Here is a 15,508-nt window from a genome sequence, read left to right as displayed (position 1 = left end):
TGATACCAAAACTAGGGCTGGGCGGTATACCGTATTTTACTATATACCGGTATAGATGAACGGACTGGTTTGAGTTTTTACTTTACCTTCTATAATGATATTTCAATGTTTGGTTTGTTAAATGTGATACACAACTCCAGCGCATATAATGTCTGTTTTTATAGTTTACTCTGTTTGCTACTTGAGTCATTCTCTCCTTCCTCCTGCTGCTGCATTCCGCTAACCACACCAAGCCCTGCACCCTGTCACTCAAGAAGGAGAGAGATGAGCACGTTATAGATTACCATTAGCGGCTAACACAAATTATTTTAGCAATAAACTAGCAAACAGTAGTTTGCAGACAGTAAGATACACACACACACACACACACACACACACACTAATAGTGTAATTATAGAACGCTTGTGGAAAGCAGCATGTCACCAACATTGTTGCATCCATCTGACCATGCAGAGTGAACGTCAAGAAAGTAAGAAAGTGCTTGTGACTCCGTAGTCCTGCAACTGCTCTCTTCTTGAGTGACAGATTTGTTGCCCATATCATGCAGCATGGTACAGTGTGGAAATGATAATAAAAGTGCAGGAAATGCAGAAATGTATGAAAATGCTGAAAATTATTTTTGTTTGGAGTTGGATTGAACAGTAGAAATTAGAGGTCGACCGATTATGATTTTTTTTCACCGCCGATACCGATTATTGGAGGACCAAAAAAGCCGAAACCAATTAATCGCCCGATTTTTTTTATTTTTTATTTTTTTTAAGTCTTTGTAATAATGACAATTACAACAATACTGAATGAACACTTATTTTAACTTAATATAATACATCAATAAAATCAATTTAGCCTCAAATTAATAATGAATCATGTTCAATTTGGTTTAAATAATGCAAAAACAAAGTGTTGGAGAAGAAAGTAAAAGTGCAATATGTGCCATGTAAAAAAGCTAACATTAAAGTTCCTTGCTCAGAACATGAGAACATATGAAAGCTGGTGGTTGCTTTTAACATGAGTCTTCAATATTATAGCTTCCGTCCCTCTCCTCGCTCCTACCTGGGCTCGAATCAGGAACACATCGACAACAGCCACCCTCGAAGCAGCGTTACCCATGCAGAGCAAGGGGAACAAACTACTCCAAGTCTCAGAGCGAGTGACGTTTGAAACGCTATTAGCGCGCACCCCGCTAACTAGCTAGCCATTTCACATCGGTTACATCAGCCTAATCTCGGGAGTTGATAGGCTTGAAGTCATAAGCAGCACAATGCTTGAAGCATTGCGAAGAGCTGCTGGCAAACGCATGAAAGTGCTGTTTGAAAGAATGCTTACGAGCCTGCTGGTGCCTACCATCGCTCAGTCAGACTGCTCTATCAAATCATAGACTTAATTATAACATAATAACACACAGAAATACGAGCCTTTGGTCATTAAAATGGTCGAATCCGGAAACTATCATTTCGAAAACAAAATGTTTATTCTTTCAGTGAAATACGGAACCGTTCCGTATTTTATCTAACGGATGGCATCCCTAAGTCCCTAAGTCTAAATATTGCTGTTACATTGTACAACCTTCAATGTTATGTCATAATTAATTACGGCCTTTGTTAGGAATAAATGGACTTCACACAGTTTGCAATGAGCTAGGCGGCCCAAACTGCTGCATATACCCTGACTGCTTGCACGGAATGCAAGAGAAGTGACCCAATTTCCCTAGTTATAAGAAATTCATGTTAGCAAGCAATATTAACTAAATATGCAGGTTTAAAAATATATACTTGTGTATTGATTTTAAAGAAAGGCATTGATGTTTATGGTTAGATACATTGGTGCAACGACAGTGCTTTTCTCGCAAATGCGCTTGTTAAATCATCACCCGTTTGTCGAAGTAGGCTGTGATTCAATGAGAAATTAACTGGCACCGCATCGATTATATGCAACGCAGGACACGCTAGATAAACTAGTAATATCATCAACCATGTGTAGTTAACTAGTGATTATGTTAAGATTGATTGTTTTTTATAAGATAAGTTTAATGCTAGCTAGCAACTGACCTTGGCTTCTTCCTGCCCTCGCGTAACAGGTAGTCAGCCTGCCACGCAGGCTCCTCATGGAGTGCAATGTAAGGCAGGTAGTTAGAGCGTTGGATTAGTAACCAGAAGGTTGCAAAAACGAATCCCCGAGCTGACAAGGTAAAAATCTGTTGTTCTGCCCCTGAACAAGGCAGTTAACCACCGTTCCTAGGCCGTCATTGAAAATAAGAATGTGTTCATAACTGACTTGCCTAGTTAAATAAAGGTGTATACATTTTTTTTTTTTTTTTAATTATCGCCAAAATCGGTGTCCAAAAATACAGATTACCGATTGTTATGAAAACTTGAAATCGTCCCTAATTAATCGGCCATTCCGATTAATCGGCCGACCTCTAGTAGAAATGGAGAAAGACCCATTGAAATCACTTATAATTTATGTGTTGCCACAATAGGGTCAGGAGATACTCAGAAAGCATATTTAGATCTTTTACTATTCAAAAACATCAAATACCATCAAAATGATATGTTTTCTCCATATCTCCCAGCCCTAACAGAAACACTAAACAATGATTTAGAATGTTCAATTGATTAAAAACAAGTTGATTGACAAAGTCAATTTAATAAACCACCATTGGGCTATGATGACAAATATACCTCTGTGGTCAAAATGACCCCAGTCGGTTGTATGAAGGTTAACAAAAGTCCCCCGGGAAAAACATACCTTCATCAATGGGTGCTAAAGGTACTGCTTCTTGAGCTGCAAACAACAATTGTCTGCAAATAAATTACAAAATCGTTGTCTGAATTTGGTGAAACCTCACTGCAGAAACATTAGTAGTGGGGGAGCATGTCATTCTGGTCCATGCAATTTTTTTAAGTGCTTAAAAATATTAATTTAAAATTCTGGGACATTAGCTTTAAAACTGCAACATTTTCTCTAAGCCTCATGGCAAAATGTGTAGAATAGCAGGACATTTGCTCTAAAACAGCAACATTCTCTCTCAACCTCATGGAAAAATGTGTAAAATAGCATGAGATTAGCAATAAAACTGCACATTTTTCTCTGCGGGGGTTGCTCGAAAGTCGCAGCGCAGCAAAACACCAAACAGCCACCCCATTTATAGACAGCTCAACATGTCAGTCTCCCGGACCGCTACCTGTGGTTGTTGCCTGCTGATAGGGTGATGGGGGGGAGCCAGGGAGAGAGAGCTCGCCAACCAAAGCAATATTACCCAATGCCCATGGAGAGCTTTGTTCAGACACATTGACCATCTACTGTCATAATATTTTTAAGAGCGCAGGGAACAAGAATCTCGTGTGTGTGTGTGAAGAGAGCGTATTTTGAGCGAGCTGTCACCCTTGCCTTGCGCCGCTGTCACCCCGAAAAAGACCACCGCAACAACACAAACCCGCATCCACACCCACGCAAATGACAAGTCAGCGACTGCAAATTACTAAAACAAACAGGCTTACTTTCCCAGCTCTTCATATAGCTGAAATTCGTCCGTGAATCGTGTACAGGTTGTCACAGCCATGTCTCCGTATCTCGTGCTTCTCTCACGGCTGCTCCTTTGCTTGTTATGATCCTCCTGCGCGGTATGTAGCCAGATTTTTCTCAAAATATGAGTACTCTTTCTGCGCTGCAGGCGACTCAAAGACACCCTTATACGGCAGCCGATAGGTTATGGTTTGATAAGGATGGCAGGTGTGCGTCTAAGGTGGCTGTTTACTCTCGTCTCCCCCACTATTTTTCTACTGTAGTGTACTGTATCGTTCCTCACCAGTTCACTCGACTGTGCAAAGCGAAGCGCTCCAAAGCCCTATAGCTCGATCTGCTCAGCGCTGCCCTCGATTGGGCGCTGCGTTTAACTGCGTGCCTGGGTAACGTAATCGCGGCGCCAGTGCTTCCAAATAGGGACAAATTTAAGACCTAGGTTATTTGTGTTTTGCGTAAGGCGCATAATGTAGATTTCACTACAGCTATAAAACGTAATGACAATAGTACAAACAATAGCCTAATACATACATTATGTTAACCCTCCTGCTGTGTTCCGTCGAATTAGAAGTTCTCTCTGAAAAATGTAGGTCGTTTAACCTGATTGTCATAAAGTTCCATGACTTTGTCCACACAGGGCATCTGAACACACAATATACATTTGGATGATTTTCATTACATTTTGTGTGTTTTATTTAACCTTTGTACACCTGTGATGTTCCCGGTCAAAAATGACCGATCATTAGAAATGAATGGGTGAGATTACTGTATAAAATTGAGTTCAGGCACATGCCCATTCATCAGATGGACACACTTCTTCTCCCAGCCCCCCACATGCATGTGTGTTTGAGCACGCACACACACACACACACACACCCCTCACTCCCCTTCTTGGCTTCCATGGCAACCCCCACGGGAACCTTTCCCCAATAGAATCTTTCCCCCACGGGAACCACACCTGTTGGCATTCTCACAAACAATCGCAACATTGTTTCAATAATATATAGACATTTTCTCGCAGCTCTGAAGCTTTTTTGAGGCCTTGATCACAATTCATTCTGTGGCAGCACAATAACCAAACGATATGCTGTATGTGAGGCTCTTGATCATATATTTAATCATGACACTTGTGAGGAGAGAGTCCTTGTTAAACTTTGACACAAAGTAGAGTGTGATAAATAGCACAATATATTTCATCTGAATATTTGTTATAAAGGGCTGTTCTTAAGCAGACGAGTGCCTGGACACAGCTCTTAGAATTGGTATATTGGCCATACACCACAAACCCCCAAGGTGCCTTCTTGCTATTATAAACTGGTTATCAACATAATTAGAGCAGTAAAAATAAATGTTTTGTCATACCTGTGGTATAAGGTCTGATATACCACAGCTGTCAGCCAATCAGCATTCAGGGCTCTAACCACCCAGTTTATAATACATGCTATAATATGAAGCAATTTTAAAACAAATAATATCACATAAAACATTTTGTAGATATGTCTTTACAGTCAATGAATAGCCTACAGGTGATTGTGGTGTGCAACAGTTAAACAGTAAATCATGTTGCTGTCAAATAACTTCCTTTACACGTTACAGGATGTGGTCTAAGGGCTGTGTCTGACTTGATAGAATACTGGAACAGTTTCATTCTATTGTCACATTTCTAACCAAAGTGACCTTAACCAGAGAGTTTAGAAAACCTCCTACTCTACTATATTTGACAACTTGCATGATCCACATGGTCCATTCCAACCCAGAGAAAAACACAATTGGGTAACTTTGGGGAAAAACTAACAAAATTCTTATAAAGTTGTTTTTCCCTGTGGTTAGCCAGCCTCCACTCACCATATGAGTCTCAAGCTAACATGAAATAAAAGAAAGTGTTAGAAATGAATGGTAAATAATGTATTGTGTCATTTGATTCATTTTTATTGTAAATAAGAATAATGTTTCTAAAACCTTCTACATTAATGTGGATGCTACCATGGTTACAGATCATTCTGAATGAATTGTGACTAATGAGTGAGAAAGTTAGATGCAGAAATACAGTATCATTACCCCCCACCACCACATATGCTAACCTCTGATTGTAATGCTGAGATGTTAGCATGTCTTCGGGTTATGATATTTGTGCGTCTAATTTTGCCACTCATCATTACTCACGATTCATTCAAAATTATCCGTAATCATGGTAGCGTCCACATTTATGTAGACGTGTTTAGAAACATATTCTTTCTTATTTACAATAAAAGTGACAATACAATATTTACCATTCATTTTTATTGGGCCCAAAATAATCTGAAACACAACCAAAACAAACAGCAAATGCATCCAACAAATTTGTAGAGTCACAAGCTTGATGTAGTCATTGCATGCTATGAATATGGGACCAAATACTTAACTTTAATACACATAAGTGAAATTCCCAATACTTTTGGTCCCCTAAAATGGGGAACTATGTACAAAAAGTGCTGTAATTTCTAAACGGTTCACTCGATATGGACGAAAATACCCTCAAATTAAAGCTGACAGTCTGCACTTTAACCTCATTGTATCATCCAACATGCTGGAGTACAGAGCCAAAACAAAAAATGTGCCACTGTCCCAATGCTTTTGGAGCTCACTGTATATAGTTTGATGTTGATTTATGTTAAATAATGTCTGTATAAATCAGTTTGATGCAAATCAGGACAGCTGTCATACAAAGGCTTCCCATGTATTGATTCAATCTTTAAAGGGATAGTTCACCCAAATAACAAAATGACAAATTGGTTTCCTTTTGCTGTAAGCAGTCTATGGACAAGGTATGACAGCAAATCCATGTTTTGGTTTAGTTTCACTGGCACCATTTCCACATGCTAACGTTTCAGCATTTGTGGCACAAATCCCATTCAAGTCATAAGACCAATATTAGCATTTTTTCACACATCATCTCCAAATCATTCAAAAGTATCTACAATTTATTGTGAAGCTCAACAAAGTCAGGTATAGATGTTTTGAACATGATGCGTGAAAAATGAATTTACTGTCAGACACCTCTGGTTGACAGATTTGCATATCAGGGTGGTTGGCATCACCAGCCTTTCCATTAGAGAAGTATGGGAACAGTCTCTCAGTAAACGTGTCTTTATGAGTGTAGATGTGTCATGTGTTTGGTGTTGTAGAAGGACACCTCCCCCTGATAATCCAGCTGCACTCTGATCCTCTGGGGTGTCTTCTTTGGAGTGAAATCTACAGTTACCATTCCTCAGTTGTACAGTCCAGGTTGTAAATCCTTCCCCATTCCTGTGGATTGACTCTTCGGCCACGCCTATATACCAGTGAGGGTGGTCCCCCACCACCTCCCAGCTGAACCCCTCAGATGCCAGAACCTGGGCATTAAACCTGTTCCTCTCTGGGTTGTCAGGGAGCTGCATGTTTTGGGGTAAGGTGTTTCACACTGCTCAGATCATCAGACAGTGAGAGGCAGGGGTTTGCAGTGTTATATACTCACAGGAGTATATTTGATGATCCCTTGCATCTTGTCCCAGACTCTGAACTGCAGGTTTCCCAAGTGTTTGGCCATGTCTATCAGCGCTCCTGAGACCAGCTGAGGACCTGGCAGTGTGAACTGGGCTCTGGAGCTTGTCTGGATGTGTTTGTAGCTCTTGAGGAATGGCACCTACTGTTTCAGGAGTTCCTGTTTCACCACAGAAATGCTTAGTGATCTGGTCCTGAATGTTCTGCATCTCTGGCGATCGTCTTTCCCTTCCTCCCTCAGTGCAGCCTGTCCCCCTGTTGGATGTCTCAATAGAAAACCCACCTAACTTTATATTACTTAAACAAAAGGAATATTCTCAAAAGTCGATTATTACAGGTGATCAGAAAACGTTTCTCTGTTAAAGAATGACTTCCCCTGAAAACCAACTAATCGCTTCGAAAACAGCCTGTGTGGCATCGATATGAGTCAAACATTTATTCTAGTGTCAAAATTGACTAAAGTGTAAATAGGATAATTTTACTCATAAAGTCAGTCTCATCTAAAACAGAGTTTGGAACCTAAGTGCTTCCCACGTCATTTAAGGTAGGGTTTGGATTGTAATTATGGCAACAATTCATGCCCCCTTTTGCCAAGATCCACCTGTAAATCATCCAAACATCAGCCATGGTGGTACGAGTATACCAGTAGCTAGATCAAATTGTAATAACATTCTTAAATTAACTAGGCAAGTCAGTTAAGAACAAATTCTTATTTACAATGACGGCCTCCGGGGAACAGTGGGTTAACTGCCTTGTTGAGGGGAAGAACGACATGTTTTTACCTTGTCAGCTCGGGGATTTGATCCAGCAACCTTTCAGTTACTGGCCCAACGCTCTACCCGCCAGCCGAAACATTTCCTTCGAGCCGGATCAAGGGCCACTTCATTGCTTGACGACTTTTGACGTGAAAAATGAGTGCTGCGAAAATGAGAAAAGTGGACTCTGAATGTCGTGTGGACAGCAAAATACTTTACTAATATTGGATATAAGGCGATATATCTGATATGGCAAGAAAGTGTTGCCGCTTTTAAGGAATATAATCTCGATCGACGGTTTCAATCTTTTTTCTATAGCACTGGATGCAGCTATTAGCCAACAGTGCACTAACTAGCAGCAACAAACCCAACCCATAACAAAACATGTCACCATTGGTTGCATAGGGTAACGGTGTCTCCGGCCTGAATCTAATCCAATCTGGAGTCACTCTACATCTGTAAAGCATAGAATTGGCTTCCAAACGAGATTGTTATTTCTCAAGCTGTGTTTAAAATTGAGGGATGATGACAATCGTTGACCCTGTTTTTCTGTTAGACAAATTGCACAGTTGGATGCCAGACTGATCGTTTGGTCATGAACGGATGCCGGGACTTACCAGAAAGAACAAAGGTGGGTATCATACCATGTCCAGCCATGTGTTTGCAATGGTTTAGCGACCTCCAAAAATAATTGAATTCACTGCTAAACGTTATTTTCACAGCTTATCAGGCAAGACCTCAGAATAAAAGTATCATGCGACACAAGTATCCCTGTGCCACCTCCGTTTTTGCCAGTGTCCCTCAACTCCTAAGAAAAAGACTCTCCATCATGAGGCCTCTGATACTGACCTGAGGTATTGCCCTGATGACACAGAAGGCTTAATCAACAACGACAGGTAGTGTGTTACGTGAATAATTGTATTAAAAAATACCCAGCTTGATAAACTAGTAGGCTTATTCCCCAGCCAAGCAGATACAACTAGTCATTTTGGTTGTGAAGTGCATTAGCAAAAAGCTTCATCCTTTCTTTAGAACAAAATGCAATTTACCACTTGGCTATCTATTATATTACCCTGTCACAGTCCCTCCTAGTCAACACCACCTAATAAGATTGCCTGCTGCAGTTTTTCAAGATATGTCCAGTTTGCAGCAGAACATGCAGCATAGAGAAGACCAGCAATGGAGCCCTTATAAGCATCATGCCGACATGCACTTGCTGTGAGCATTCCTATGAATGGTACAGTATTGCCAAGTATCCAGCCAGCAACCTTCACCTGTCAGCGGCAACAGCTTTCACAGGCTCATCATTTGTACAAATACAGAATGTAACTTACTTTGACAAATTAGATAACACTATTGTGAAGTACAATTATTGTAAGCTGATATTTTAGAGGATAGCTCAGCTTTAATATTGCAGATATATTGTGGCATCTATCAATGTAATTGTCTGCATAATTTCCAGTCCCCAATATACATTATCAGTCAAAAGTCTGGACACACCTACTCATTCCTGGGTTCCTTTATTTTTACTATTTCCTACATTTTAGAATAATAGTGAAGACATCACTATGAAATAACACATATGGAATCATGTAGTAACCAAATCAACATATATTTTGTATTCTTCAAAGTAGCCACCCTTTGCCTTGACAGCTTTGCACACTATTGGCATTCTCTCAACCAGCTTCATGAGGTAGACACGTGGAATGCATTTCAATTAATTAGGTGTGCCTTGTTAAAAGTCCATTTGTGGAATTTCTTTCCTTCTTAATGGGTTCGAGCCAATCAGTTGTGTTGGTATACAGAAGATGGCCCTATTTGGTAAAATACCAATTCCATATTATGGCAAGACCAGCTCAAATAAGCAAAGAGAAACGACAATCCATCATTACTTTAAGACATGAAGGTCAGGCAATGTGAGTAAATTTCAAGAACTTTGAAAGTTTCTTAAATTGCAGTCGCAAAAACCATCAAGAGCTTTGATGAAACTGGCTCTCACAAGGACCGCCACAGGAAAAGAAGGCCCAGAGTTACCTTTGCTGCAGAGGATAAGTTCATTAGAGTTAACTGCACCTCAGATTGCAGCACAAATAAATGCTTCACAGAGTTCAAGTAACAGACACATCTCAACATCAACTGTTCAGAGGAGACTGCATGAATCAGGCCTTCATGGTCAAATTGCTGCAAAGAAACCACTACTAAAGGACACCAATAAGACGAAGAGACTTGCTTGGGCCAAGAAACACGAGTAATGGAAATTAGACCAGTGAAAATCTGTCCTTTGGTCTGATGAGTCCAAATTTTAGATTTTTGGTTCCAACTGCTGTGTCTTTGTGAGATGCAGAATAGGTGAACGGATGATCTCCGCATGTATGGTTCCCACCGTGAAGCATAGAGGAGGAGGTGTGATGGTGCTTTGCTGGTGACACTGATTTATTTAGAATTCCAGGTGAAGCTAGTTGAGAGAATGCCAAGAGTGTGCAAAGCTGTCAAGGCAAAGGGTGGCTACTTTGAAGAATACAAAATATATTTTAATTTGTTTAACACTTTTTTGGTTAGTACATGATTCCATGTGTGCTATTTCATAGTTTATCTTCACTATTATTCTACAATGTAGAAAATAGTAAAAATAAAGAAAAAAACCTTGACTGAGTAGGTGTCCAAACTTTTGACTGGTACTGTAACGATGTGCATAATATTCTTATTCTATTGTCATTCACAAGCCAATACAGATATGGTACCCATCAGCATTTTGTCTGGTGGTACATGTTAGTTGTCATCCCTTCGTATGATGTCCCATATTCACTGTAAGACAGTTCCCCTTCGATTCAATAAAAACAAAAAGACTAATCTTGAATAATTTTATGAGTGCACGGCCTCTCAGTTCAGACATCTGTATCAGCCTATATTTTAGTCAGGGGACTCCATGACAAGCTTTCTCTTCTGTCCTTCATCTGTAGAAAAGGTAGAGTTGATACACACAGCACTGATTACATTGTCAATGATTGTTCGGTGAATTCCAGGACAGACAACTGATATCTGGTTGTAGTTTGACATACTCAAATGTGACCAACGTGAAGTGGGTTTGGTACCTAGCCACATACTGCCTCAGTCGTTTGCTCCTGATATGGTAGGGGGTTCCCACAACCCTACTGAATAACAAATCCACTGTCACATCCTGACCAGTATAGAGGATATTTTGTTATTGTAGTTTGGTCAGGACGTGGCAGAGGATAGTTTATTTATGTATTACGTTTTTTTTTTGGTCACTGGTCTATGTTTGTATTTCTATGTGTATGTTCTAGGGTAGTTTTTCTGTGTAGGTTGGGTGCTGGACTCTCAATTGGAGGCAGGTGTTTCTAGTTGCCTCTGATTGGGAGTCCTATAAATAGGTGTGTGTTTTGTTTGTCACTTGTGGGTAGTTGTTTGAGAGCACTGCTTTTGTTGAGCCTGCGTCTCTGTTCCTGTCGTTTGTTTGTTTTTCCGTGGTGTTTGCATTTTTTATAATAAATATGTTGAGCACGCAACCCGCTGCGCCTTGGTCCCATTCTATCTTCCACGACAGCTGTGACATCCACCAGGTTTTTTAAGTAGCCTGTGAACCAATTACTATAGTTTGGAAGTAATTATACTAAGTGCAGAATAGACTCAGGCCAGTAATGCTGACGCCGTGACTACGCAACCAGCATTACATTGCTGAGTGCTTGCTGACACTAATTTGTAGCATGTTAGCTAAAAAGACTGGTACTCAGGCTAGACGAGTACCATTTTTACATGTATTTTTTACCCTAGAAAATACACAATAGACTTCCGAGAACAGGCATGTTGTTTTAGCACTAGTAGCAGACCTTATAGGCAGGTGCAACGTTAGCTATGCAAATCTTCCTCTGACATTACATCACACAAGTTGTGTTCGAATACTCATACTAACCGTACTATTTGTGACGTGAATTGAGCTGATCGTATGCTTATTGGTCATAGTATACATAAAGTTTCTGGATGTCGTACTAAATTTGCCAATATCTGAAGTATACACACAGAAGACACAGGCTGCGGGCTAATCACTTAACTTCTTATGGATGGTGGCGGTATTGAGTCGCTTGGATGACTGACGTGCCCAGAGTAAACTGCCTCCTATTCACTCCCAGAAACTAAGATATGCATATTATTAGTAGATTTGGATAGAAAACACTCTGAAGTTTCTAAAACTGTTTGAATGATGTCTGTGAGTATAACAGAACTCATATGGCAGGCAAAAACCTGAGAAAAAAAATCCAACCAGGAAGTTATTTGTAGTTCTAATTGCTGTTCAAACTAGTGTCTGTGGGGTCATTTTGCACTTCCTAAGGCTTCCATTGGCTGTCAACAGCCTTTAGAAACTTGTTTCATGTGTCTCCTGTTACTGGGCAGAGAATAGAAGCTCAGTCTATCAGTGGACTGCCTGGGACCAGTGAGTTGTTTACTGTGCGGGCACGTTTGGCGCCCTGCTCCTTCTTTTTCTTCTGTAATGAATACGCTATTGTCCGGTTGGAATATTATCGACGTTTTATGTTAAAAAGACCCTAAGGATTGATTGTAAACATCGCTTGACATGTTTCTACGAACGGTAATGGAACTATTTGACTTTTTGTCCCTTGTTTTACGATCACGCGTTATGCCTTTGGATAGTGATCTGTACACAAACAAAACGGAGGTATTTGGACAGAGTATTTCGAACAAAAATAACATTTCTTGTGGAATTAGGAGTCCTGGTAGTGCATTCCGACCAAGATCAGCAAAGGTAAGGGAAGATTTATAATACTAATTCTGAGTTTAGTTGACTCCAGAACTTTGCTGGTATCTGTATAGCTTGCTTTGATGGTTGAGCTCTGTACTCAGAATATTGACAAATGTTCTTTCGCCAAAAAGCTATTTTAAAATCTGACACAGCTGTTGCATTAACGAGTAGTATATCTATAATTCTTTCAATAACTGGTGAATTTTTGTAAATTGATGTGCTCATTCACCGGACGTTTTGGTGGAAATACATTTTCTGAACATCACGCACCAATGCAAAATGGGGTTTATTGATATAAATATGAACTTTATCGAAGAAAACATATGTATTTTGTAACATTGAGTCCTGGGAGTGTCATCTGATGAAGATCAAAGGTTAGTAATTCATTTTAGCTGACTTTCTGGTTTTTGTGACGCCTCTCCTTGCTTGGAAAATGGCTGTGTGGTTTTTCTTGTTTAGGTGCTGTGCTAACATAATCTAATGTTTTGCTTTCGCCGTAAAGCCTTTGAAATCGGACACTGTGGATAGATTAAGGATAATCTTATCTTTAAAATGGTGTATAATACTTGTATGTTTGAGAAATTTTTATTATGAGATTTTTGTTGTTTTGAATTTGCCACTGCACTTTCATTGGCTGTCGTCATATCGATCCCGCTAACGGGATTCAAGCCATAAGAAGTTTTAAGACACACCCTCGTCCACGTAACCTCGCCTTATGCCCTTGGGGGAATCCCTGTTGCCATCTTGGAGGGCGGTCCAAATGATTAGCCAAGCAAGGGAAGTTTGCAACGTAAGCCCCTCAGCCCTCGTTTTTAGTCGGCTTTGCCAATGTACAATTATGTTCACTCCGGGGCCTGAAACTCCCACAATTCAATTCACGACGATTGTACATTCGGTAAGAAAAGTCTGCGAAAACTTACAAGATCAATGGAGAAGTCAACATACAATTGTAAGTTAAAACAAATGCAAATAAGTTAGAAATTGTGCTACTAATGCACAAAAACGTTTCGTAAAAAGTAAATACGATTTTGTTTGGTTCTCTTTTGGAAAATGTAGAAATAAAACATTTCCCTTTTTCAGAAGTTCCAGCTAGGCAGGCTAACGTTAGTTAGCTAATTCATTTGCTAGCTATCATACAGTAGGATTATATAAATAAGTAGACATGCACTCAATTGACTGTAGCACATATGGCTGAAAACAATCACCGCGGGATGAACGAGTGATGAATTTCCGGCCAAGGGTGGTCCATTTAAAACAAAAAAAAATTAATTGCTTCCTCCTTCGCCCCTTGCCGTACAAGTGTATACTCATCAAACGTCATGATACGTTTTCAGAAGTGTCCACTTAATTTGAGGGCTGAGGGGATAGGGTGTCTTTTAAGTGTTTGGACCGCATTCAATATTTCCCTACTTTAGGGCCCATAATGCAATTTTTCAGGAAATGGGCGTGGCGTCACATTTTCAGATTTGAAGAAAATATGCAGCCAAAGTCCAATGATAGCAGAAAACGAATTAGTTGCTTTAACTAATGACAAATGTTAACATAATGTTGAGCAATGTAATAAATGACTTTTCAAATAAGTTACCTTACACATTAAGTTGGCTGACAATTTATTAGCTACGCTGTCCTTACGAACCACATAGCATATCATCACAGCAGTATGTTAGTTCGCTACTTATAAACTCAGCAAAAAAAGAAACACCCTCTCACTGTCAACTGCATTTATTTTCAGCAAACTTGTGTAAATATTTGTATGAACATAACAAGATTCAACAAGTGAGACAAACTGAACAAGTTCCACAGACATGTGACTAACATAAATGGAATAATGTGTCCCTGAACAAAAGGGGGGGGGGGGGGGGGTCAAAATCAAAAGTAACAGTCAGTATCTGGTGTGGCCACCAGCTGCATTAAGTACTGCAGTGCATCTCCAACTCATGGACTGCACCAGATTTGCCAGTTCTTGCTGTGAGTTACCCCACTCTTCCACCAAGGCACCTGCAAGTTCCTGGACATTTCTGGGGCGAATGGACCTAGCCCTCACCCTCCGATCCAACAGGTCCCAGATGTGCTCAATGGGATTGAGATCCAGGCTCTTCGCTGGCCATGGCAGAACACTGGCATTCCTGTCTTGCAGGAAATCACACACAGAATGAGCATTATGGCTGGTGGCATTGTCATGCTGGAGGGTCATGTCAGGATGAGCCTGCAGGAAGGGTACCACATGAGGGGGGAGGATGTCTTCCCTGTAACGCACAGTGTTGAAATTGCCTGCAATGACAACAAGCCCAGTCCGATGATGCTGTGACACACTGCCCCAGACCATGACGGACCCTCCACCTCAATCGATCCCACACTAAAGTACAGGCCTCGGTATAACGCTCATTCCTTCGACGATAAACGCGAATCCAACCATCACCCCTGGTGAGAGAAAACCGCGACTCGTCAGTGAAGCGTACTTTTTGCCAGTCCTGTCTAGTCCAGCAACGGTGGGTTTGTGCCCATAGGCGACTTTGTTACCAGTGATGTCTGGTGAGGACCTGCCTTACAACAGGCCTACAAGCCCTCAGTCCAGCCTCTCTCAGCCTATTGCGGACAGTCTGAGCACTGATGGAGGGATTGTGCGTTTCTGGTGCAACTCGGGCAGTTGCTGTTGCCATCTTGTACCTGTCTCGCAGGTGTGATGTTTGGATATACCGATCCTGTGCAGGTGTTGTTACACATGGTCTGCCACTGTGAGGATGATCAGCTGCCCGTCCTGTCTCCCTGTAGCGTTGTCTTAGGCGTCTAACAATACGGACATTGCAATTTATTGCTATGTCTCCTTGCAGCGTGCTTAAGGCACATTCCCGCAGATGAGCAGGGACCCTGGCCATCTTTCTTTTGGTGTTTTTCAGAGTCAGTAGAAAGGCCTCTTCAGTGTCCTAAGTTTTCATAA

The 15,508-nt window shown here is 40.7% G+C and overlaps 1 protein-coding gene across 50 annotated transcripts in view; it reads right to left on the bottom strand.

The window, feature by feature from the left end:
* LOC106584897 (calcium/calmodulin-dependent protein kinase type II subunit beta) overlaps nucleotides 1-3,869 on the bottom strand; it is a 100,374-nt gene extending 96,505 nt beyond the window's left edge. For 19 of the 50 annotated variants that reach the window (XM_082968421.1, XM_082968395.1, XM_082968402.1 and 16 more), the window contains exon 1: nucleotides 3,498-3,867. In XM_082968421.1, the coding sequence (XP_082824547.1) occupies nucleotides 3,498-3,559 (62 nt within the window). In that variant the 5' untranslated portion in view covers nucleotides 3,560-3,867. Of the gene's footprint in view, nucleotides 1-3,497 lie in introns of all 50 variants that reach the window. The other 31 variants (XM_082968392.1, XM_082968403.1, XM_082968401.1 and 28 more) reach the window with 7 other exon arrangements.
* Between the last annotated feature and the right edge of the window lie 11,639 nt (nucleotides 3,870-15,508).

Source organism: Salmo salar, chromosome 24, assembly GCF_965601325.2.
Source record: "Salmo salar chromosome 24, fSalSal1, whole genome shotgun sequence".
Lineage (NCBI taxonomy): Eukaryota > Metazoa > Chordata > Actinopteri > Salmoniformes > Salmonidae > Salmo > Salmo salar.
Note: the sequence above shows the minus strand (reverse complement) of the source record. Positions and strands in the feature narration are given on the sequence as shown.